Genomic DNA, 26,747 nt, shown 5'->3' with positions numbered 1-26,747 from the left:
TTCTCAAGCTTCTGGATAGTAGCTCAGGACAAGGCTGTCTGAACAGAATTCTAGAACAGAATCCTTGCATTAATATCCTAAGAGAATCCAAACAGGAAGTTAGGAAGAGGCAGACCGGAAGCAACCTTTGTTGGTAAAAGGGGTGGAGAGCAGTAGAACCTCCCAAACACCCTGTATCTTTCTATTTCTCTGCAACACCCAGCTTCTGGCTTGCCCAGCCTACAGCAGTTAGACACCGTGTGGAAGGGTAAAACAGAAGCATGCAACGAAAAGGTAAGGAATAATAAATATTCTCTAGCAGGCACTCTCATTTCTCTCCTCTAGAGATGGATGTTTGCCACTGGGAAAAACTGATCATGTCTAGCAATGCTCTATCCTTCCTACTATTTCTGACCCCAGACTTCTGTTAGAAGTTTATAAATTCATTTTAGTTTTTGTTGGTTTTGTTTCCCCCCCCCCCCAATACTTTAGAAAAGCAGTTCAGCTGAATTGTAGCTGTTGGGTTTCCTGCTTGAACAAAATGCATGTACTGAACAACTATATGAAAAAACCTGCAGAACCGAACAGTTACAGTAAGTACATGCATATTTACTTCTAAGCTGGAATATATGAAGATCTGATACCATTTCTTTTCTTTTTTTTTAGACATTAATTTTATATAGAAGATGATCTATAATCTACTAAAACAAACTCTTCCAAATCTGTTAAATATCTGCACATGAAAAGTGGTTGTTACTAGACTACAGTGAAGTAATCCCAAGGAGTATGTCCTCAGATAAATTATTCTGCAGAAATAATATGATAGAATTGTTACATGTTGGAAAAGGACGTCTTTAAAGTATTTCATTCAGCCAGATTCATTAACTAGCTGGTAACATGAAACGTAGAAACACTGCGTCAAGTCTGGGAAACGAAAGTATTGCATTCTGGAGCTTTATCTCATTAGGGGGGCTCTAAACACTAAAACGTGGAGTAACTATTTTAAGGACGTAGACATGTTTGCTTTTATGTCAGGAGTAAATTGTGCCTTTACTAGAAAGTTTAAGTTTGGTGGGAATTAAAGTAATACTTTTACATTGAATGGTTGAACGCTGCCTCTGAGCAGAAGTGCTTTAGTTTCAGTTTCTTTTCTCAGCTTTGAGATACCCAGGGTGGAGTTACTGGTGAATATGATAGCTACTTCAGTCATGGATTAAAAACATTTAGCTTCTTTCCTCCTGCACCCTCAGTTTTTGACAATAAGTTACCATAATGGCATTTAAAGAACTAGAAACTACTTCTTTTTCTACGAGCAAAAGGGATGGTCTGTTAAGGGAAAATGCAACTGCAAGCTTCTGTAGCCTGCAGCCCCACTTTTTTTCTCTGCTGTCACAGTTCATTAGTTAAATCAGGTGGCAGCTTGGCCAAAGGTAGGACAGCTCTTTTCCTGCACTAGCTATAAGAAATCTTTATTATTGCTTCTCATTAAAGTTTACAGTTTAGGAAATCAAATAATAGACTGAGGAAAGCATTTCACTAGGATGTCTTAGATAACCAAGTGTTCCTTCAGAAAACAAAATTTCATTGAAAAGAATCTCAGAAGTCATTTTGTCTTAGGAACACTCAGCTACGAATAAGAAAAGGTTCATGGAGGACACCATTACCACTAATGCAACAGCTGTAGCTGGGTACAATTCCATAAAGTAAAAGTTTTGGATGAATATAATTCTTCCAAAGGAAGGGAGAGGTTAAAGTAAAATTAGACACTATTAAGGGGAATTATTTTATTTTATTGTGCTTCTTTTTTTAAAGTTTTTGTAAAAAGTCCATGTTTACTAAGACCAAGTGGATTGTAAGATGCTCTTCTTCCTGTCACTTATCTCCACAAATGCTGCTGAACTACTTGATTTCATTTAATTTGAGAAACCTTAGTGAACGCAAAAGGTACTGAAAAGGCAATATGGAAAAGATTTTCCTTTCACTTGCAATAGCAACAGCTGAATAATCACAGCAGTACACCCTGATGTCTCTTTGTAGTGTTATTCAAGCAAATTCTGTACCTAATTCTGTACATTTAAGGGTAAAAATAAAAAGGTTGGATTTACATGTGCAGATGATTTTTCTTCCTCACCAAATTGGGAACTTAATGAGAGCCATTTGGGACATGTAGACAACATTATGGGTGAAGGGTTGGACTCAAAGCATTGTAGTAAATGGGGTAACACCTGGCTGGTGGCCAGTCACTGGTGGCATTCTCCAGGGCTCAATTTTAGGGCCCATTCTCTTCAATGTTTTTATCAATGACCTGGACACAGGAGTTGAGTGCACACTAAACAGGTTTGCCAATGATACTAAATTAAGAGGAGCCATTGATTGAGAGTCTTTACAGATAGATCTTGACGGATTAGAGTGCTGGGCAGTCACCAACCATATGAAATGTAATGAGGTCAAATGCTGGATTCTGCACCTGGGAAAATATAATCCTGGATGTACGTATAGATTGGAGGACAAGAGGCTGGAGTGCAGCCCTGTAGAACAGGATCTGGGGGTTTTGGTTGATGGTAAGCACAATAAGAGTCAACAATGTGCCCTGGTGGCCAAAAGGGCCAACGGTATCCTGGGGTGCATTAGGCACAGTATAGTAAACTGGTCAAAAGAAGTGATTGTCCCACTATACCTCACATTGGTGTGCCCTCACCTCAAGTACTGTGTGCAGTTTTGGGCTCCACAATATAAAATATAAAAATATTACAATGGAAGGAAACAAAGATAGTGAAAGGACTAGAGGGCATGACTTATGAGGAGTGGCTGAGGATACTAGGTTTGTTCAGCTTAGAAAAGAGGAGGCTGAGAGGTGACCTCATTGCTGTCTACAAATTCCTTGTGAGGTGGAGCAGAGAGGGAGGTGCTGATCTCTTCTGTCTGGTGTCCAGTGATAGAACATGACAGAATGGCTTAAAGCTGGATCAGGAGAAGTTCAGATTGGATATTAGGAAAAAATTATTCGCTGAGACGGTAGGCAAGCACTGGAACAAGCTCCCCAGGGAAGTGGCCGTGGCCCTAAGCCTGTCAGTGTTCAAGAAGTGTTTGGACAATGCTCTTAGATATGTGATTTAACTTTTAGGTTGTCCTGTGTGGAGTCAGCAGTTGCACTCGATGATCCTTGTGGGTCTCCTGCAACTCAGGATCTATGATTCTATGATTTCATGATTTTTTTTAATTATTGGATAGCCCATACAACCACAAAGAGGTGTTGAAATGACCACAAATAGGTATCAGTCACAAGATTTGTGTGGTGTCAGCTACAGAAGTGGTTTAAAAACAGGATTCAAATAAAATCACTCTGTAATAAATCTGTCTTTTATAAGGCTAATGCCTTATATATGATCTTACTTCACATTACCATGATGTCCCCTAATTGAATTGTAGTATTCCATGTGGCAGATTACATTAATGAAGAAATTAATGGTTGATAATAGCAAGGAAATACATGTTATTCAGTTAATAGGCTATTATAAATAATTTGTTTAGCAATTTTGTGTTTTTTTCCTTAAAGAATGGAAAACACTAACGCTGAAAAAAAAGAGAAATCACATTCATATCAACATATTGAACAGTGGACAAAAGAGGAAGTCAAACAATGGGCAACTGAAGTTGTTAAGATTGACCAGAAATATGCAGAAATCCTGTTTAAACAAGCTGTGACTGGTTCTAGTTTGAAACTGGCAACTAAAGCAGATTTTGTAGACATGGGCATACCTCATGGGCCTGCTCTTGAAATAATAGATTTCCTGAAAAAACATGACATTCTAGCTCAAGGTTCAAACCAGACTGTGGAACAAGAAGGCACTGAGCAGAGTCTTGACGAAGGAGAAGATGGAGAAATTGCAAAGAAAGAGTGCAAGAAGAAATATCAGTCATTGTATTCCAGTATACTGCATGATTCTAAGACGGACCTCATAGAAGACAAAAAAGCAATGAAGCCAGCTGATGAACAGAATGCATCAGAGAAGCCACTGTCAAGCAGCCAGCACCCAACTGGAAAGATGTGTATGCCATATCCTTTTGATAATTTCAGTGATGGTACTCGATACATACAGTATAATATTCTTAATGTCCCTGAAACAGGGCCACTCAATCTCATTGATCCAGCACATGAATTCAAATTACTTACCAACACAGAGAAGGCACTAGAAGAGGATATCATGATGAAATTTAGCAATGAAGTCTTTAGATTCGCTGCAGCCTGCATGAACTCCCGCACAAATGGCACTATTCATTTTGGAGTACGTGACAATCCACATGGGGAAATTGAAGGAATAGAAGTCACCAAGAAGGAAGCATATGTTGATCATTTTAATAAATTCATTGGAAAGTACTTTATCAACAATTACACCAGCATTGCAAAAGCTTGCATTAGACAGCCTAGATTTGTGGAAGTATTATTACAAAATGGAACTCCATCACATAGGTTTGTCATTGAAATAGATGTTGTTCCCAGCCACTGCCACTGTGGCACAAAATATTTCTGTACCAACACATATGAATATGATAGTAAGCGTTGGATAAAAACTGTCTTCATCCGGGATGGAGCTAGTTCCAAAAATATCAAAAAACCACAAGAATTTGAAACTTTTAAAGGTACCTTGACATCTTTAGCAGATTCTCGTAAAAGAGCAGAGGAAGAATATAATTTAAAGCAAAAGAAGTCAATGAATGAAGGACTAAAGCTAGTTAGTCTGCTCACAGGTAACAGGGACTCACTAGATAGCTCTTATTATGACTACTACATTTTGGTAACAAACAAGTGTCACCCAAGTCAAACTTCACACTTAGACTTTTTACAGGAAATAAAGTGGTTTGCTGTGCTTGACTTTGATTCTGAATCAGAAATGAATGGTGTGTTCAAGACTTACAAAAAAAATCGAAATGCCAAACCTCACTTCCCAGATTATTATGAAAACAAGGTGGGCTCAGCTTCTGGAGAAGCTGAAAAACTGAAACTGCATCAGGAGACCAACTGGATTTTTTGCAATGGTGGATCAGACTTCAAAGGCAATAATGAACTACCATTAGATCCCACTTCATGGCAACGAGACAGAGCTGCTGGTGTCAGAAAAATGATTTCCTTTCTTTCACACAAAGATGTAAAGCAGAGTGGAAAGTTTTTAATAGTGTTTCTTTTGCTTTCCACAGTGGAAGATCCAGCAGATCCCCTTACTGAGACTTTTATGACATTTTACCAAGAATTAAAGGGACTAGAATACATTGTCTGCATTTGCATTGGTGCAGGTACATACCAGCGATGGAAAGATCTTCTGCATGCTAGAGGCATTAGTGAGGAAGCATTTTCAAACAAATGTGTTTCTAATTTAACCCTGCAAATGGTAAATGGTACCATCATAAAATTAAAATCAATGACACACTCTTCTGAAAGACTTCTGCCCTCTGTTGGTCATTCTACTGTTCTTCTAAAGAAGAAAGAAGACTCCATGGCAGCATTGGAAATACTTTGTGAAAATGAATGCAAAAACACAGGAATAGAGGAGGATGCGGATAAGTTTAAGAATTTCCTGAAAGAGCGGGAAGAAGATTTTTATCGAGGTGGTAAAGTATCCTGGTGGAATTTCTATTTTGCTTCTGAAAATTATACTTCAGATTTTATCAGAAGGGACAGTTATGAAAAGCTTGAACACCTAATTGTGTCTTCATTTAACAGTGCTAATCAATCACCTGTAAAAATTATCAACCTTTACCACCACCCAGGCTGTGGTGGGACAACATTAGCTATGCATATCCTTTGGGATCTTCGGAAACAATTCAGATGTGCTGTTCTGAAAAACAAACAAAGTGATTTTGGGACACAGTTGACAACTTTACTCACCTGTGGAGCTAACAATGACACAGGCTATTTACCAGTGTTACTTCTTGTAGATGATTTTGAAGAGGAAGAAAGCATCTATTTTCTGCAGAAAGAAATTCAGGCAGCTATAATAGAAAAATGCATTCCATATGTAAATCCTTTAGTGATCATTCTAAACTGTATGAGATCTCAGAATCCTGATGAAAATTCAAGAATCAATTCCTCAAACAGTATTTCTTTAAAACATATCCTTTCTGAAAAAGAGCAAAGGGCCTTTGATCAGAAGCTAAAATATATTGAAAAGGTGCATCAAAATCCTGACAATTTCTATGCATTTATGATTATGAAGAAAAACTTTGATACACATTACATTAAAAAAGTGGTAAAAAATACCTTGCATAACTTGAATACTGCCTCTAAAGAAGCACAACTTGTTTGCTATCTGACACTGCTAAACGCATATGTAAGAACATCTACAGTTTCAATATCACTATGTGAAGAATTCTTAGGAATTAATTCTCGAGAGATTGGCTGCAGTAAAGATAAATTGATAGAAAAGATGAAAATTTGTTCCAATATTCTAATATATGATCAGGTACATGAATACACAAGATACAAAGGTCTTCGTATCATTCACCCATTGATAGCATCTCACTGCCTAACAGAATTGAAACTAACCTATGACTTGCCTAAAAGTGAAATTACATTGCATTTATTGAAAGAAGATCTATTTTATAATTCTTCATTAAAGCAAGACAAACTTATTCGTGATACACAAACCCTGCTGATTACTAGACAGCGCAAGGAACATGGTGATGAGTCAGACACATTGTTTTCCCCCTTAATTGAAGCCATTCATAGGGAAGAGAAGAGTGGTAATGTAGAATGTGTGTTAAAACAAGCATCCGCTAGATTCGAGCAAAATGCTTACATTTGCCAAGCCTTAGCAAGATACTTCTACATTAAAGAAAGGAAATTTGACTCTGCCTTATACTGGGCCAAAGCAGCCAAACAAAGAGCACCACACAATTCATACATATCAGATACACTAGGTCAAGTCTTTAAAAATAAGCTGAGAACCTATGCAGAGTACAAAGCAAAGAGTGCAGTCCTGAGAGCTGAGGAACTGGAATATTTGCTAGAGCTTGCTCAGAATGCTTCACATGCTTTCAGAGAATCACAGCAACAAGCTGAAAATGCAGGCAATGAACAATATTCACATCATCAAAAGTTTAAAAGAAAGTTTGAAACTTACAATACTGCTGGTTATCAGGGTGAGATAGAAACTGGTCTTTATGTTATTGATGTCCTTTGGCAAGTTCCTTTTTTCAGAAAGGACTTACAGTGTAGAAAAAATATGATAAAGTATCTTTCAGGAAATAGTGATTTGGCTGTAGATAACACAGAGAGTGAAATGGTCAAGGTTCTTGAACGTTATACCAGCTTTTTATGTAATTTGCGATCACGGTTGAAAAGGGCATTTGACTTCTTTGAAGACTACTTTGTGTTTTTCAAAACACAGACGAATGAAAAAGAAGTTGTAGATGCAAAATTGTATGAGAAGGTTCAAGAGCGTTTCACCAAATACAAAGAAATATTTTGTGATTTCAGTTTTGAGCAACTGAAAAGTCAACAGGTCTCAAAGTGGCCCATGTCTCAGCATATAAAAGCATACAGGGACACTGTGGAGGCTTCCAAAGCAGGCTCTTTTTCTGGCATTTTGGAATACCTCCACAGAAATCACCGAAATGATGACGGAGAAATAGAAGACATAGTAGAAGCATATGCATTTTTGTGTGAGGAGAATGCACAAGCAACTCTGAAAGACAAACAGAATTTAATTTTGGCAAATGTTGTTCTGAACTGCATTAAACCTATAACAGCTAATTTATATTCTAAGCTGGAAAGTCTGCTTCTAAACATTCTGCAGGAAGTGGAACCAACCTCACATTGTGTAGAGCCTTTCTTCCTAGCATCCTTGTTTTTCTGGCCCCAAAATATAAAACAACTAAATGAAGAATCCAGGAAAATGGAAACTTTTGTTAGACGCTTAAGTGAGTCTTTCAAAGAGCTCTATGGAACCCTGCATCGTTCCAGGCAGCCTGTGGCCCTTTTCTATCTGGCAAAAGGCAGTGGCCTGAACAGATTTGTTCACAAAGGAAAAATTGATCAGCTTTTTCGTTCACTTTCAGAACAGGACCTGAATTCCCTCTGGCAGAGTGGAAATATCTGGAAGGAACAGGCTGTTCAAGATCTTTTGCTTCCTTTGCATGGAAGAGCTGAGGGTAAGGTTATCTACATAGACTATGGCAGCAATGAAACCTTTAGGATACCAGTGCAGCCTGTTCCCTCATGCCTATTGAAAAATGGCCCAAACATAGAAAGAGTGTCTTTTTACCTTGCGTTTTCCATTGCTGGTCTCCTGGCATACAACACACAAAGCCTGTCATTAAGACAATAGGTATTCCAGTTTCTCAGCTACAAGGCTTTTTCAGGCAAAATTGTCCTTTAACTGTTTTTTGGTTTGGTTGGTTTTTGGTCAACAATTGCAAATAACAACCTCAGGCTGTCCATTATATTTCTTTCCTCACTATGTTAGTCTTTTAGTCCCATGCAGAATTGTCTCTCTACTGTCATAACTGCTGTTTGGACAGTCAGTCAAACTGAAATATTGGTGCAGTTAGTCCTGTAGACTGGTCACTACTACCCAAAGTTCTTTGGTTGATAACAACATGAGCTATCATTCCAAAAAATATATAAAAATTAAAAAAGAGAGAGAATTCTAAAAAAGAATATTTTGAAAATGTTGTCTTTAAATACCATCACTTTTAAGAACCCTACTGTCTTGCTAGCTTTTTTGCCATTGCTGTAAGGAAGGATGTGTCACCACAATTTTCATACTCTTCTATAAGTAATGTAAGAACAAGGAATGTATGTTAGAAAACATGTATCATGTAACATTTCTTGATGCTCCATTGTATCTGATGTCATTTTGGCACACAGGTAATGTAAAAGGCCATTCAGTTATAAAGCAGAATTGTTTTCTACGTTGTTATTTTTCATGCTTGAATAATGTAATGCACTTGCATATAGGCCTGTATTAATAGCCAAGCTGTACATGTTGTGAAAGGACAGAAGTTCTGGTGTTTTACCTTCTCAGGGCATTTCTAAATATGTGATTATTAAAGATACCACTACTTTCTGCTGTACTGTAAAAGCACACAGTTGGCATTTGATGTCTATATTAAATAGATTTTATTCTTTTGTGGTGGGTCTTCTGCTTTATATAAAATTCATCCAGTTTGGTCATTCCTTTCCATATAAATTCCACTAGTGATGGATTTCTTATCAACTCTGATCCTTGCAAAAATCGGCAATTTAAATGCTTAAAGTGGTCATTGATTGCACTATCTCCCTCGTGTATAAAACTGCCTGCTGTTTAGACACAATTAATGTTCCAAAAAAGGAAAAGATATCAGTGAAAAACACCAGAAACAAGAAGTTACTACTGTAACACTTTGCTCTATATGCATACAATTCATGAAAACCAGAGTTCAATGCAATGAACTGCCTGAAAGAGGTCTGCAGGATGGCTTTTTCATCACCCCACAAGCTCTCTTTGCTCTTTGTGTCTGGCAAGGAGGCAGGCAAAAATAAGTGACATGTCAACAGATTAGTAAAAACAAATTGACAAAAATAGTAAAGCAGGGGACCATTCTGCTCTAGTGCAGCTCTTCTTTTAGTTGTAAATATGGATAAGGAGTTTTATTTTATAATCCAGACTGCTTTTTAACTCTAGCCAAAATATATTTCTCTTGGCAAGAATGCACTTCATTTTAACCTGTATCCACTTTGTCTCTAACAGTATATTTCTATTTCAGATAGAGTGCTATAGGATCAATTTTCATGATAATACATTATTTGTTCTAGTTAGCCCTCAGGATATGACCATACAATTTATCCATTACTAAAGTATTTACCCTTCCAAATAAAGATAATTTGCCATGTTTTCATGGCAGTTGAAGACTTCAGTCTTCATCTCAGTCAGTCACATCTTCTTGGAACTGTGAATATTTTAATGTGCTGGAACTCCACTGAGCCGTGTAGGGTGGCACATCGGGCACACCCAGCAGGGTGCGGTGGCAGGCGGCTGCAGGCTGCCTCATGGTGGGAGGCCATGAGCCACCCTGGGCCCATTGCAGCCAGTTCCAGCACTGGTGTGAGCACCCCATTGCCTATCAAACCTCCACTATCAGACAAGTTTAAGAAAAGCAGCAGCTGTGTTGGGCAGGAGAAACGGTGGAGGAGATGGTGTTGGAGGGAGAGGGACGTTGTTGGGGCATGGCTGGAGGCACACTTCTGCAAAGGAGCGACCCACACCAGGGCAGGGACACCCCTGAGGAACTGCAGCCCATGGGTGACCCATGCCTGGGCAGAGGAAACAAGAAGGAAGGAGCAGCAGAGAATCAGAAGAAACGAATCAGAAGCAAGGAGTGGCAAAAATAAACCGCTACACACTGAGACCTACCTCCTCTGCTGCGGGCCCGTCACCTTGGCATGAGGATTGGAAAGGACTGAGCAGAAGTGAAAACAAGGGGAGCTGCAGCTAGGAAGGGGGAAGGAGAGGTGTTGCACTGAAGCTAAAAGGGGAAGAAAGGCATTTCCCTAAGTGTTTGCTTAGTTGTTTGTCTTCTTGGTTTCTCAATACCCCAATCAGTAATTAAATATTTATGTTAATTGGCAATAAATTAAGTAAAACTCCCCAAGTTGAGACTTTTTGCCTGCAACGTGTGTACATTTACTAATAACCCTTGGGATCTGGTACAGTGAGTGCATTACATGCTAGACACTGCACTTCATGCCTGTGTGAGTTTACAGAAATACATATTTTATTGTACATATCAGGCTGTTTGTTATAAAATTGTACTTTTATCAGCAGTAGTCCTTAATAAATACAGATATTTGATAAAACCTTTAATTGCACACTGTGGAACTGTATTTGCTGACAAGTATCACACACAAAGGCTGACAGAATTGCTTTTTACAAGGACTTCCTATTTTCCATTACTTATTAAGACCATTTTTTTCATGGCTCATAACTTTGTTAATCTTTGTATTTTGAAAACTAAGCTCTCCCATGCCAAATATCTGCCTCAGACATTAATTAAAGCCAAAGGCTCAGTAGCTTCCAAGTGTGAGGTCAAGAAAAAAATATGCTGCATTGCCTGTGTGAAACAACTCTACCAGCTTTTTCCAGCACACTCAGGAATTCTTTGGAGTGGTGTTTAAAAAAAGGTTTACTCTGGTAGGAGAAAAAAAGGTAGAAGTGAGGGGACATTTGTCTGCATTAGCTTAATTTTACCTGCTTGTGAGGCCTGAAAAAACTGCCATTTATGGCATATGCAAACTTGAGCTTAACAGCAGAGTCTATACACAGGTGACAGCCCCAGAAGTTGCAGGTCTGGGCCGTGATGGGCCAAGTCAAAGCCAAGAGCTCAGCCCTGTCCTCAGTGCTGAGTCTAGAAACCTGGAGGAGACAACCTGGTTGTACAAGAGCCAAAGCCAGGTCTGCAGGAAGCAGGAGAGGCAGGGAGGCCCAGGAAGCTGTTTGACTTTCACAAGCTATAGTGATACTATCTCAGCAACTCCCCCCAGTGCGCTGATGGTGCAGCCAGGCTGGGTCCCCGCTGCGCCCAAGCAGCATTTGTGGACTGTGAACTGTGTAGGAACAGGAGCTGAGGAGTCCTCTCCTGGTGGAGCATGAGGCCTGCAAAAATCAGTTTGAGGGGGGAAAATTGGGAGTACTGAGGATCCTTGTCTATCTAAAATCAGAGCTAGAAATACAGAACATGGAGAGGGCTTGACAACTGGTGACAGAAAGGAAAATTTCCACTAGGGAAGTCTTAGGGGAAACAGACTGGGGCATGGCTGCTAAGATTTAGGTTGAGAACAGTGGCAGGGTCTAGACTAGGCAAGAGGGAAAAAGAACTGAGAAACAGATACCAGAAGGTGATGGGACAAGAGGCAGATATGGAGAGGCATGACGCTTGAGGGAAAGAAGCTCAATGGAACAAAAAAGCACACAAGGGGGAAGGGAAGGGAAGGGAAAAAACAAGGTCAGCTGCTGGCATGCAGACTAGCAATCACACCAGCTGATTGAGCCACAGAAAAGGTGTGCACAGGGGTGTGCAAAGTCCCTCAGTTCTACGTCTGAAGGGGATTGTACTTCCTACAGGAATACTCCCTGGGCCAAAGACTCTCAAGATGTGCCACCAGAGCAGGGACTGTAGGGCTTATAAGGTCAGACAGAACAAATAGAGATTCTCTAGAAAAAAGAATGTGAGGACATGCTGTCTTCTAATAGATAAAAGGCTGATGCAAAGAGGCTGATAAAAATGAAGGTAGTAAAATGTTCTCCAGGTTCAAGGTGGGCATGGAGTGAAAGTAAAAACATACCACAGGAAGGATTCAAACTATACCTCAGAAAACAAAAAAAACAACCAACAACAAACCAAAAGTATCAGTAAAAGTGACATACTGGGATAGACTGGAACATAATGGGAATCTGTCTTTGCAGGTCTTGAAAAATGGAGTAGGAAATCATTTGAGATAGATTCAATAGTTGTAAGTCACCCACAGACTACTATTTAATAGCCATGATAATTCAAGTGTTTAAATAGCTAAATCCTAAGTTTAATCCACGTAGCCAAAAATAAGTATTTCCTATAATAAGCATCTTTTACTGTTTCTCCAGAGTATATCTTCCTTCTGGAAATCAAGCCATATTCTCTCTCCTTCCTTTTTTTACCATACCTTTTTTTTTTGTCTGGACTCTTCTGCCTATCTCCAAAAGAAGTGAAGGCTTAGGCAGCAAAGGTAGGAAACAACTTTACATTGCTCAGGTAACTACTCACATCCCTGTTGTATGGCCAAGTGAAAAGGACAAGTCCATTTCTAACACAGTTTGAGCTACCCTTTCTCCATGTTGTAAACATCAGAAGCATACAGCCTTTCCTCTGAAATGAATGTAAGACTGCTGAAACAAACCAATTGGGTGTAAAGTGCAGAGTTTTTTTCTGAAATGTTTACACTTAACTTTCTTTGCATGATATCCAATATAATTTGCAGTGTGTATATTTGTATATATACATATATCATATGCATATATAGTATACATACTGTGGGACAAGTACCACAGCTGTTCTTCCTAGTTTCAATTTAATTTGGAGTTCTAAATTATCTTTGTAATTTTTCTCACCATGCTGGCAGCTCTAAATTAACTTTTCTCTTGTTTGATCTAGAAGTGCTAGCATTGGGGAACATGGTGAAAAGATACTGAGCCATGGGGAGCAGTTTAGCTCTATTTATATAATGTTGCATCCAAATATTTTTGAAAGGAACTTACCAACCTGGGACCAGCCCCACATGAATGCATCCATGATTGAAGATGAAAAAAAAATTGAGTGATTGCACTCCACATACACGTTCATGAGATGTGACATCATTCCTGTGCTATTGGACAGGTACAGAGGAATCATGTACATTTGAGGGATTATGCCATGGAGGAGGTAGCTTGGTCTGGGAACTACACAAACTGTAGCAAAGCTGCTTCAGCAAGGACTACCTTCACCTCCTGTCCCTTATTGTCCTCTTCTCGGCCTTTCTTCTGTGGTATCTCTGACTGTGAAATGACAAGATGCTTTCTTCCCACTCATTCCTCCAAAATCTTGGATCTGTGCAAGGCCCCTGCCCAGATGTCACTCACAGCTGACCCAGTATGGAGGAGAATGAGAGCTGGCAAACCAAGGGTGTCAAATCATTTGTGCCAGGTTGCAGCCATGGAGGTCCCCTGACAGTAATAAACATGCTCAGCTGGTCACAGAGCTTCCTATATCCTCAGATCCTGGACCCAGGGCAAAGACAACTTTAGCATCATGCCACCCTAAATGTATTACTGGGGAAAGCATCCACAGAGGACATCTCCTAGATGCTCAACATCAGAGGAGATTCCAGCCACCTCTTAGAGGCAAAGATGAAAATTATTTTGGTGGTTCTGTCTTCTCTGAAGTTCTGCCAACTCCTGCTGATGCCATAGTCCTATCCCCAGATATTAAAAAACAAAGACTATGTAGCTTTATTGCCACGCTCCCTTCCTTTGCCTATGCAAAGAATGTGTCTCAAAATGAAAGACTTTCCTCTTCTCACCATACACAATCTGTAAGTAATTCAGTGTTGCCGTATGCAGCAAGAGCATGTCTTTCCTCTTCAGAGGCCATTGTGATTACAGACTGACAGTCTTGTCGTCAGCCACTCTTTAACTTCAGCTATCCACTTTGAGATATAAGCACATCTCTATAAAAGTATATGATATGAATAAAAAATATGATTTAGCACTCTTTTTAAATATATTTCTTTATAATGAATATCTACTCAATAGGGAAAAAAAACCTTTTCATAAATTTGCAGTAGGCAAAATTTGCAGTAGGCAGCCACATGCACTACACGTGCTAGCTGGTAATGTCTGAAGTCTGTCATTTATTCTCCATGTGATGTAAGGGAAGCAATTTCATTACAATATTTCTTTCTATCTGTAAAATGGGACATATTAATATGTACCCATAGTAAAGATGTAAGAATAACTTAATACTTATGTGTTAAAATTTAACACTCTGGCTGCCTAGTCCTCCTCCTGCCTCTGTCAGGTGGAAGGAGCAGTATCTCTGTTACTCACACTTCACACTTTTATTTCAGACTGAAACTGTGTGGCCCAAGGCTTTATACAGAACAAATATGCTGTGTTTATTCCTGGGTTGTTGGGGTTTTTTCTCACAAAAATATGTATGAGACTTAAAAGACTCAAGGTTGAAATAAACTAAAATATCTGTGGAATGGGAAAATAAGGCAGGAGGAATTTTATCACAAATGAGAGCTGGGCTTATCTACAGGGCAGGCAGTGATGCAGTCTTGCATGGCAGGAGCAACCAAGATGATTTGCATATAAATACAGCAATAGCAAAACTCTGAGGAGAGCCCAGTGCTGGGCAGGCCAGGAGCAGGCCCCAGCCCAGGGAAGCTGTGGGAGGAAGGCCCTGAGGAACAGGCCGTTCACTGCCAGCAGCTGCCACCACACACTTCACCTGTACAGGTGCTGGATGAGAGATGACCCTGGGTGCTTTTGGTACGTGCAGCTACCTGTGTTAACACTCCCTCCCTCCCCCCAAAAAACCAAAACGGCCACGGATATTTAGTTCTTAGCCACAGAAGAGAAAAAGGGAAAAGAAACCAACGCTCCCGGCCTGTGTCAGCCCCAGGCACAAAATGGCAGGAGGGCGGGAGACGCGGGGGAGCTGCCGCCCGCTCCTCAGGCTCCGCGCGGCGGCGGGCAGCAGGCGGCGCTGTTGCTCCGCGCCCGTCCCGCGGCGCCGCGGTCTCCCGCTGTGGCCCGCGGGGGCTCTGCGTTGGCCGCGCTCCTCCGCCGCGGTCACGCGTGTCCCGCCAAACCGCCGGAGGCCAAGGGGAAAGCGCCGTTGCCTCCGCTGATGCCAGCGGGGCGGGAGAAGAGAGGCGCTTTGGTCGCCGTAGGAAGAGACCACTCGTCCTGCGTGAGAGGGATAAGGAAAACGCCATACACGGGGGGGGGGGGGGGGCGAGGGCAGGTCCCACAGCAGAAGCTGCACGAGAGCAACCACGAGCAAAACCCATCCCGAGTGGGACAGGGCGTTCCCCTTCGCGACCGCTTGCTCCCGCGTCACAAACCCAGCAGAGGGTGACCACCAGCAGTGGCGTGAAGGGGCCGAGCGTGGGCCTGGCTGAGGGTGTAACCGGTGCCAGGGCAGTGGCAGGCCCTCTCCATTGCTGCCGCCGTTTTGGCAGATGCTGAGAAAGAGCAGGGGCCGATGGGGCTGCAATGAGTGTCCTGGGCTTTGTCTAACCACAAAACACCCAAGCTGGGGTGCTGCCCGCAGGGCCCAATTCAGGTAGCAGTGTGGCAAGAGTTAATACATCCTGAGAGAAGAAGGCCAGAGAAGAGAGGCTGGGCTCAGCTGGGGGAGCTTACCCTTGCCCAAGGGGTCCAAGGAGAGCCAGCACCACCGACAGGTAGTTTCTCACTTTGGGTTGATCCCAGCTGGAAGCACAACCCATCTTCCAGCAAGGGGAGTATCGGCTGTGACAAATCCGTATTGCTTTCATTTGAGGACTCTGTTGCGGAAAGCTTTTTCTGGTTTCCCTTTGCCTATTGGAAGCACAAACCTTCAGTTTATGTAACCTGTCACAAGACAACTTCTGACTTCCCCTTAGGCACTTGCTTGTTCCTGGCTGTTGCTTAAAAGCTCAGACTGGAAAACGTGCTCTTTCCTACTCAGCAGCTGTGTTCCCTAGGAGGAGCTTAGGGCTCCACCACCTCTTGCTGAGCCAAACTGTAGCACCAGCTTCAGTGCAGCTATGGCTGTGCTGGGAGAGGTCTGGCTTCACAGCAGATGGGAGGCTGAAGCAGAAAGCTGCAATAGCAAAGAATACAAAAAGAGTTATGAATTAATAATGATAATAATGAGAAGGAGTGAGAAAGAAGGGAAGAAAGAAGACCTGTCCTCGTGCTAGCTTCCTACCTTCTTAAGTGATAATTCCTGTATTCAAGTCTTGTAACTCAAAGAAATGAGAAAAGAGCACAAACTGACTGTTTTAATTCAAGATGGATACTGTTTATGCATATGATGGGGTACTGTGAAACAAAACATAGGAAGAGTTACAAAAAATACCTCAGATATGCTCAATGTTATGAATGGAATGGTGCATGAGTTACCACACCGTGATAAGACTCACCAGTGCACTGCACAGCAGAGGAATGTAAGAAGCAGCAGCTGACATCCTTGGTAAAAATCCTGTTGGCATCAGTGTATAGATTTCAAGATAATGATGATCAGTGTGGCCACAAGGATCATTTGGGAGTTATATGTTGGTATATGGACATGCTTTCCCAGAAGGCCAAGTAGAAGGCAAAGATGGAGGAGGAATGAGAGTCTTGTTAAAAGGGGAAACAAAATGGCATTTTGAAGTCCTGCCTAGGTAAGCTGTTTGTAACAAGTCTTGCAAGCAGGGTTTCTAGAGAAGAACAAGAAAATGCAACTAATATTTGTGGGTAAATTTCTTCAGCCTGCAGTTGTCATGAAAAGGCAAGTATTAAACAAAATGGGCGTAATAGCAAAAAGAAATTGTCTGTCTTGAGAACAAGCTGAAATGTCAATGACTTAGAGTCTACGGTGTGCTGATAAGACACACCATTGTGTGAACTTTCCCTCCCAGAGCCATCCATCTCTCTTATCACTGCCTGGAGATGGTTCTGTGTCAACTTTGCCTGCATCAGTAACTCATTCTGTTCAGCCATCTGTTCCACAGACATCAAACTGTTAAGAAGCCCCAGTACAGCACAATCTAGTCCAGTAACACAGGAACAGAAAAGAAAAGATCTCATTACCATTTGAATTCACAGGCTCTCCTGTGATACACATAGAATATTTTTTATATTGACATGAACATAGTAATTTCATGAGTAAATTCTTGGTTATAGCAAAGGGATTTAAATCAAACACTTAATATGCAACAGCTATGTTGAGAGGCAAAATAATTATTGAGTTAAACTAGGAGTTAAGGTAGTTGTTTCTCACTTTGCAGCCTTTAACTGAGTTAAGAAAACATTCCTATTAACTAGGATGAGTATTACATCTTGCCATTTTAACTGCTAATTCATAGTCTGAATGAGGTAGGCATTTAAAAGCCAAGATCTCAGAACAAAATTACGAGTGTAGATTGTTGACAGGTTTCTGGTGCAATTTGAGGTTTCTTGTTTTTATTCAAGTCCATATATGATAGAAACTTAGGATTTTTTATTTTAATTGGCCATGTTGTTTTTCTCAATATGTCCCAAGAGCTTGTAAAGTTATATCTGCCTAATTCAGTGCCTTTTGGTATTTTTTTCTAGGTTTTTTAGCACTGTAGAGCTAAGATAATTAAAGGTCGGAGAGCTGGATTCCATTCTGGCCTGTAAATCTTCAACAAAACTGGTGCTGAACTTTCAATAACAAAATCATTATTGTGAATGATTACTGAGCCAGAGAAAACCATTGATTGACATTCAGATTCTTAACTGAATTTGCAGATGCCGCGAAGTGAGAAGATTTGGTGGGAGGTCTGCGAGAGGCATTGAGACAGGATCTTACCCTCACATTTTTAGAGAGCTCTCCTTCAGAGAAGCATTGCACTTCAGCATTGCTTTTGGGCTTGGGGAAACAGGGACTGCAGAGTCGTGCAAAGCAACATGCTGAAGCCTCGTTCAAAGGAAAATGAGCGCTGTGTTTAAAACAATAATCCCTTTGCCTAATTAGCATGTGATCTGATTGGTAAATTAGCCTGTATGAAGTTTTCGCTACCGCAGCACAAGTATTTTCAGTACATGAGGGCTTTTATCTTTTAAAGATAACTCTTCCAGGAGGCAAAGATTCTGCTTATACATCGATCCGGTGTACCCTTAACACATTATTAAATGCAATCGTCTGTTGTGACATACTCTTCGGTGAAGAGAGCTGGATATACAGCCTAATACAGTTTGCAACTGTGTAGCATGCACCCCATCAGATATAGTATACTCTAAGCTGTGTGTTCAATTCTATTATGTTCTAAAGGTTTAATACAACCTTTCCGGTTTTTACATGATGCTCTGACCTACTCACACGTTAATAGTGTATAAAGCCTGTCTTTGGAGCTGAAACTTGCTCAGCCTTGTTGCATATCTTTCATTTCACCTCTATCTGTGTTTTATATAACTCTGTCCACATTGTCTCTTGGAAAGAAATACACCAGGCTTGTGTCCCCCAACAGAGCTGTGGTCTCTAAGGAAACTCATGCATTAATTAAGGAATAGTATAATGGACATCGTTTTGTTTTGTTAACCAATACCCCAAGGAGCATTGTTTCACTTATGTAAGTATTTTACCCCTCCCCCACTAGCAAATATCAACATATTTCTGTTAACTGTCATGTGGGTATGCTCAAAACAATACTCAGGAGATAAAATTTTGTCTTTTGAAATAGCAAGCAAATTGGCACATGAATGTAATTTCTGTAGTAACTTGGCGCTGTCTTCTCTGGTTACTGGTTGTTGGCTTCCTCCTCAAAATGTTCTAGTCTTGAAGCCAACACCCATGGCCACACACTGGGTGTGCTTGGCAGCTGCAGGGCCCAGATGCCAACCACTGGAATGTATTTTATGTACCAGTGTCTCTGCCTGTGGCTTGGCTTTCTGGCCAGCCTTTAGCAAAGTCTCTTCTCTGGACTCATCTGGCTCCAGCGCTTGCTGCTCCTGCAGCTGTGGAACTGAAGCAAAAGCAATTTACAGATGAGCTGTCTCACCATTCTAGAAACTGCTTGCCTGCACCAGCTCCTAGCAAGATACATACACAGAGTCCTTTTAGCATGTGAAAAAAGAGATGTCCCAATTGCCTGTATTCATTGTGGAGGACCAAGTGCATGGATTGACAGGGGTCTGAAACGGCAGAGCACCCCAATAAACCTGAGAGATGCTACTGAAAGATACTTCTTGATGTCAGAAATGGAAGCCACCACCCCTGAACTCCCGAGAGGCAAACCTGCAAGGGACTCCAATTTCTCTATCAATCAAGTGTCTATTACAAGTTCCTATTTGCTAAGGACCCCGAATAGTACAATGTTGGCTCAGCACCAGATATTTTGCTTATACGGTGTGGTGATCTAGGCATAGATTTATCTCTACTATTCCACAAGATTTAAAAAAAAAAAGTAAGTCCACCTGGCAAGCAAGCTGTCTCATTGTCTGGATATATTTAACAAGTATGAGAGAAGACTATATTTCCACAGAAGATCAGTTAGTGTAGCATGCAAAAATACAGCTTATTACCATATGTTATTTACTGAGTAGCTTTCTAGTATAATTATTAATGCTTTATATTTTGTAGGGCTTCTGATCTTAACTCTTCCATTGTAGCATTCCACTGTGGTTTCTCTGCTACAGTACCCTCTAGACTTTTACGTTTGTCTGGAAAGCCGGCAGCTCACTAAAGACATGCCAAGCAGAACACTGGAGGTGTGTTTTGCCGCACGCCCATGATACAGTAATTGACATAGCTGCAGTTACAGCTGCAGTGCCTCTATCTCCACTAGAGAATCATACCCAGCTTCTGTTAAGAAGGTACAGTAAGAAAATGTTGATGTATCGGATACTGAAACACCCGCCAAGCTGAGACTGAATTGCAACCATTGACTGAAATACTTTTAGGTGTGTACAACACTACAGGAATTAATTCTATACCCCTTACTTGTACTTGCTTTGCTGCACACAAGGGTAAATTCATTGAACAGTAATCTCTCAACTTCCCAGGTTGTATTTAAGAATGACTGTGACCTGAGAAATTGCACAGTTGGTCAACCGTCTCATCTTCTGAACTGTATTTAAGAACAATTATGTTGACAGTAGAAGACAACACATCCAGTATATACACTTTTGGACAAGGTATACACACACAGGAATGAAAGAGTGTACAAGACATTACTACATGCTCATCTGGAAGGTGTCCTTTAGGGAAAAATGTATGAATTTATGTTATGTTCTTTAAATAATATTGTGCAAATATATAATCAAAGATTATGGAACTGATTCTTTTCTGCCTTAGCACCGATACAGCTATGTTTTGTAACTATATTTACTTCAGTGCTGTCATTCACAATGCACTGATGCTACTGGGAGCACCATTATCTACTGGTGTTCTAAGTAATCTTTGTGCAGATTTCTCAGTGCACTTTTTTTCAGTAAGGCATTTTTTTAATAATAACATTAAAAAATAAAATTCTACAGTATGGTAATATGTGGTGAGGACTCTCTAAAATTTTATTCTATGTGAGAGTTCCTCTCCTGATGTTTAACCTGGTGAAAAAAGAAAAATAGTCTTACAAATCAGTACAGGCATTGGTAGAAGACGGAAAAGGTGTAGTAAAATGGCAAGAGGCTAGTGAAAACCTTCAAGGAAAGGTAAAATGTAGAAACGTGATGACATATAGAATTTAGTGTAGGTAAGTCAGGGAAATCAAACTACTTGTGCATATTGATGTTCTATAAATCAGCCGGGAAAACCTACATATTATTATAAACTTTAAAAATCCACTCTATTTTTAGCACTCATTGAAAAGCAAGCAAGAAATTAAGTCGCTAAAAAAAACATTGAGAATAACACTGTAAACTTTTTAATGCCACATAAATACAGTTTTACCTCTCTAAACTGAGTGTTGAGGTCATACAAGCTCAAAAACAATATGGGAAATAAAACTTTATTTTTACTCTCTCATTAATTCTTACTAGGGCAGAGAAAGATTTCAGTACAAAGGCAGACTAAAAATTTTGAGGCAATTTAGTTTAGGGAGAAGGGATAGTAGAAGAGAAAGTGGAGTGTAGAAAATGCTGGTGTAGTGAAAGCCATTTAGGCATCTGTATTTTGCTTCTTATAACCCAAAGAGTATATACAGTGAAATTAGTAATAAAGGATGAGTATCAGTGAGTGACGTTTTCTACATTATGAATGTCCAATGCAATTGGAATACCCACTGATACAGAAAGCTTTGCAGTACTTTTTATAAAATGGTTCAGACGTTTGTGTGTATCATATAGATGTTTTCTATGAGATTAAGGAAGACAAAATATCTCAGGCATATCTACCTTCAGTTTGTAAGAACCACATAAGCTAGCTACGGGGTACATTCACCTGAAAGGCGTCTTGCAACACAGCTCTCGATAAGCGTTCCTCTTCTGTAGAATGTGACTTTCACTATATGTAAGTATATGGCCGTCATTCTAAACCTGTTTATCAAGGTTTACATTACATGTTTTCATTCATTTAAATGCCTGGAAAGGAAAATGTAGGTCTATATGAATATAAGATGCTTTTCACTAGGTAAAAGTGAACTCAATATAAAGGTACTCATGGAGGCATTAAGTCTGCCTGTAGCCTGTGCCAATTGATTACCCAATCATTTCCCTTTGGCAGGAAGGATAAAATAAAGACTAAGTCCAACAAAACAGTGAACAATCTCAGGGAACTTTGTTGAATGGCATCCCAAGTGACAGAAGAGGCAAACTTTTCATTATATAAGCTTGTTGTGGTTTGACAGCCACAGGTTCCTTCTCACTTTGATATTTCAGCTATTCTTTGAGCCCAGTTGCATCTTGATGTGCATAGAGGCAACTGACACATGGGTCCAGTACTTTAAGCAGCGGGTGGGAAATGCAGTGGAGAAGTTACAGAGATGTTATAGATGCTATAGAGAAAGGGTGGGATTAAGTAAAAGGCGTGTTCTCTTGCTTCTGGTATTAAGAGAGCTCATCTCATAAGCAGGCCTACTTAACATTTTAAACATAACCCTCTGAGGAACTGATATTCATGTTTCAGTGAGTGGTACCCTGCATCATGCCATGAGTGAGTTGGAAAATGGTTCCTTTGCTGATGAGAGCCACTGTGCTGTTCACAATGACGTTTCTGACTAGCATATAAAATGGGGGTCCAGACTTCTATAGCAATCTTAACAATACAGCAGTTCAACCAATTTAAAAGGGCTGATCTCCAATTCCAGTAAGATCTTAACACTTCCTTGCGTACAGTCTTGTTTCAGTTCAGTAATGTGAAGTGGTCCTTCGATTCACACATTTGAAAGAATAAAACAAAATCCCACCAGTGTAGAATGGTAGAATGGAGACTCCAGGGTCTCCTTGCTCTAGTTTTACTTCTGTGCAGTTGCATTAGTTCAGTGGAAGTAATCCTGGATTCATGCTAGTTATTCCAACTTGAACTAGTAAGACTAGAAATAACAGGCAGTGCACTTCAAAGATACACAGCTGCTTTGAAAGTGTAGAGTCCTCTTTACATGTCATAAACAGGAAAAATCAAAGTAGGTATATCTTATTTTCAAACAAATCATGGGGGCATAGACTACTGGTCAAATCTGAAAGTTAAATGGTCATTCTTGTTTATTCTGAATGGACATGAAGGATCCCAGTTCACCTTCTATTAAAGTACATTTTCCTCGCGCTTCCTGGCCAAATTCTCCTTCCCTAGTAAACAGCACAGCTGTCCATTAGTGGTTGTATGTACATGCCATGTAGATGTATATGTTCATAGATATTGCATATGTGCTGTACCTGTGTATACAGTTTTACACTACATGGATAGACACTGGAACTTCCTGCTGAGTGTGCATGTGTATGCGTGTGTCTGCACATGTGCAACTGTCAGAAATGTTCCTTCATATTTATTATGCTATTGAACTTTTGAGATAAAATTACTGGTACAAAGAAGGGGCGTCATTTAAGTGCAGTCTTTTAGAGCCCAGCATGGAGTTTACAGCTCACAGTGACATGCAGTCTGCCTGTATTTTTTCTTCTTTCATAGAAGAACATTGCATAGCAATTGGTGTTTGCATTTACTGGAGTTCACATCTCAGGAAGCCGTTCAAAGAATGCAAAGGAAACCAATGTGTTACCAGACAGAATATGGAGAAATTAAATAGTTAATTTTTAGTAGGCACAAATCACATTTCCATCAAGTGCAAGCAGTCAGCTGTTATTGTAGGTCACTAAGATACAATGAATTATTTTCTGCAGTTCGTGGAAAACATTAGGCAGCTGTAAGAAAGTCAATGGTATTTCCTTCCTTACCGAAACATTACTTCAGCAACCCCCCGTTTTGTTAAAATGCCATTTCGTGCTTGATAAAATGTAACTGATTTCTTCTTTTTGTATTTTTTAATTTGTTTTATTGATGGCTGCAGATAGGAGAAACACTGAGGGAAAAATATCAGAAGTGTCTTTTCATGTTCAGACAGATGACAATTGATCTAAACTAAAAAGGCTATAAACAGAAGGGGGAAGGGAGCACTTCAGTGGCCTTTAAATAACATAGATGTTCAGTCCAGGAAACATACCACAACATAAATGTCTTTTTAAGACATTAAAACTCAGCTTAAACAAAAGCTAGAATATTTCATACCGTAGTTCATCACATTTACTTTTCCTTATGCATTTATCCATAGTTATCTGTAGTAACATACAGAGTTACTGTTTTCAAAGTCTTATCTTGCTTTATAAATATCTATTTATATCCTGCATGAAGTATCTTTAATAAATTCTTTTAGGTCAGACAGTAATACCTCTTTTGCTCTTGTTTTAAGATCTGTTGAGCATGAAGAATTTAAGGGTTCTGGGGAAGTCTGAGTGTATTAAGAGATGGTAAGTTTTCTTTTGGGACACTAATCAGGGGTGAATCTCTCAGAACACTGTGAAATGAAGGACAATAGACCTTGACTGTACATATGCAAAAACTGGTCAGCCAGCTGGTTGTGCATTATGAGGGAAACACTACTTTCTACAGGGAAACAGCAGCCTCAGTGTTTCAAAAATATGCACAGTCCTATGGATTGGCTCACAAATAGTAGCAGCTGGACCTCAAGTTAGGTACCCACACTCTAGTAACCAAACTAATATTTCAGCGGAGGAATGAGAAAAATGTAGGAATTAGTAAGGGTTAGAGGGGTGTGTTTGGATGGGAGGTTACAGCATTTTCCCTAGCTGGACAGAGATACAGCTTGGATAAAACCTGAAAATACTTGTGTTGCATTAACAATTGGCATGCTAACTTTTTTTTAACATTAGCACTGTATTAATAAGATGGAGTCTCCTTCCCCTCCTCCTTTTCAAACTGCTTTAGCTCCTTCAAATATATGTCCAACTGAATATGAGTTTGGAAATGGCAGATCACACAGCAATTTTTCCTGAAAATTCAGGAACAGTATCCTTGATCCTTTAGAGCTAGTGATGGTTTGTAAAGGTTTTAAAACTAACGTTGCTGGAGTTGGTAGATGTTGGTCCCATCATACTAGGGGGTATTAATATCTCTCTCTAGAGGAATGGTTTGTGTTTGTGTTTGTGCCTGGGAAATAAACTACCTAGCCTAGAACCTGGCTCTTTGCCACCTATTTGCACCATCACAGCATGGTGGCTTTCAGGAGAGGGTTTCCCTGGCAGGGAGGAGCTCATGTTTTAAGGCGTTAATTCAGTTGGCATTACACTTATCTCTGGTTTATAATGTGTGGCTGTTAATGCTCTGTCATCCCCAAACTAGTGGGACAAGGCAACTGGTGAAAACAGTAGAAACTGCGAGGAATCTACTGCCTCATTCTGCTACCCCAGACTTCATGGGTTGCTGCTAACCTGAAGCTGTGGATTTGCAATTGGCAGATAAGGAACACAGCTTCTAGTACAATCAGTAAGATTTAAGTGCCTAGTCAGCTACAGCATTTTTGAAACTCTTACTACAAATCTCCTTAAGACCCTTAAGTATTTTTTAATATCAGCCCTCAGCTTCTTACGTCGCCCTAGTGAAGCAAGACCTTCCATCTCACATCACACCTTTTGCCCATCTCAGCTATATTGTCTATTGTCAGCTCTTTGAAGAAAACCTCTCTTAGTGTATCTACATAGTGTACAACATCCACCCTGGCTAGTGAGCTCTATCATATCCATGATCAGGTCTCCATTGGCAACCTCTTAGCATTGGGAATGCTGGGTAGAGCCATGGTTGTTCACATATGCAAGAAAAACTCTACACGGCATAGCTGCAGAGAAGGATTAACATGGTCTGAAGGGGAACAGAATGAAGAAAAGATGGTGGTTTACTCAAGCTAGCAAAACAATGGTTGATACTTAATCCATATAAGAAAATCAAGAGTACAAGACTGAGGACTCAGAAAAAGTCATAGAAGCTGGAGGACAATGCAACTTGCTTTTGGAGACTTATTTTGTGACTAGCTCTTTCATTAACATGCAACTTTTAGAATGGGATAGGTTAATTTAGAAGTAGTAAAAAAATTGTGAATTGTGCTGTGAATTCTGGATTAGACGTGCATCAGGAGCAGCAGTGAGTTAAGGGTAAATCAGTGTATACATCATATTCAGATATGTTTTCTGCTGGTCTTTGTATTCGCTGCTGAAATGTTCATTCCCTATTACCAGAGTTCTGTTCATGGTTCTAGGAAGTGATAGTGGTAAGTGGGTCGCTCTGTGTTGATGCAACTTTCTGTGTGCAGTTCCTAATCTGTTGCACATTTTACAGGACCTGCATGTGTATGTGATGAAGTTAACAAAGCCCAACATACTTCCTCAAATCTTTTCTGCTCTTTTTTTCTACCCACCATACATTTTCTTACTACCTTATTGAGCACTGTGGATATGAATACAGCTTGCTACAGTTTCTTAGAAAGAGCTGACTCTTAGGAGGTTCATCTACCAGTAAAGCAACCAACTCAATTAACTGCCCTATTTTAAGGTTGGAGAACTAACAGGAGGAGACTTCAGCCCAGTATGGAGGTCTGCATGGACGTACACATACTGTCCTGCATCATAAGGCAAACCTGAAGAGGTACAGCTGTAGCTCTCTAGGTGTACTTGACAAAGCTGTGCCTTGGTAATACATTATTTGATGCATTAACAACACAAAAGACTGCTTATCTTTTGCCAAACATTTCCAGAATGTAGGCTGAGACAGGTCAACATGGGAGTTATCTGCCTTTTATTATTACTTGTCTTCCAACTGCATTCTAAAAAACTCAAAATTTTTTTTTTTATTCTATATGGTCCCGACCCCATAATAAAAGCCTGTTTGTGCCATAGCTTTAGCACCTGATGCTAAAGCTGTGAAATTTAGTTCTATGGAAGAAAACAAATGCTATTAACTAACACATAATAAACTTTAAATCACAGGTTTGCAGTTTGTCTTAACTAATTTTATTTGCCAATAAGCATGCCTCTATTCTTATACTGAGAGCATTTCTGCATCAG

At 40.1% G+C, this 26,747-nt stretch overlaps 1 protein-coding gene across 2 annotated transcripts; it reads left to right on the top strand.

Moving 5' to 3' along the window:
- The first annotated feature begins 101 nt into the window (after nucleotides 1–101).
- SAMD9L (sterile alpha motif domain containing 9 like) lies at nucleotides 102–10,820 on the top strand. 2 transcript variants are annotated; one of them, XM_075082830.1, is made up of 3 exons: nucleotides 146–273; nucleotides 472–572; nucleotides 3,536–10,820. In XM_075082830.1, the coding sequence occupies exon 3, from the start codon at nucleotides 3,537–3,539 to the stop codon at nucleotides 8,301–8,303; it is 4,767 nt and encodes a 1,588-aa protein (XP_074938931.1). In that variant the 5' UTR covers nucleotides 146–273; nucleotides 472–572; nucleotide 3,536; the 3' UTR covers nucleotides 8,304–10,820. The 2 variants fall into 2 exon arrangements, with proteins under 2 accessions (XP_074938932.1, XP_074938931.1); XM_075082831.1 differs by lacking the exon at nucleotides 472–572 and having other exon boundaries at nucleotides 102–273.
- The last annotated feature ends 15,927 nt before the right edge of the window (nucleotides 10,821–26,747 follow it).

This window comes from Phalacrocorax aristotelis, chromosome 2 (assembly GCF_949628215.1).
Source record: "Phalacrocorax aristotelis chromosome 2, bGulAri2.1, whole genome shotgun sequence".
NCBI classification, from domain to species: Eukaryota; Metazoa; Chordata; class Aves; order Suliformes; family Phalacrocoracidae; genus Phalacrocorax; species Phalacrocorax aristotelis.
This window is presented reverse-complemented; position numbering and strand designations above follow the sequence as displayed.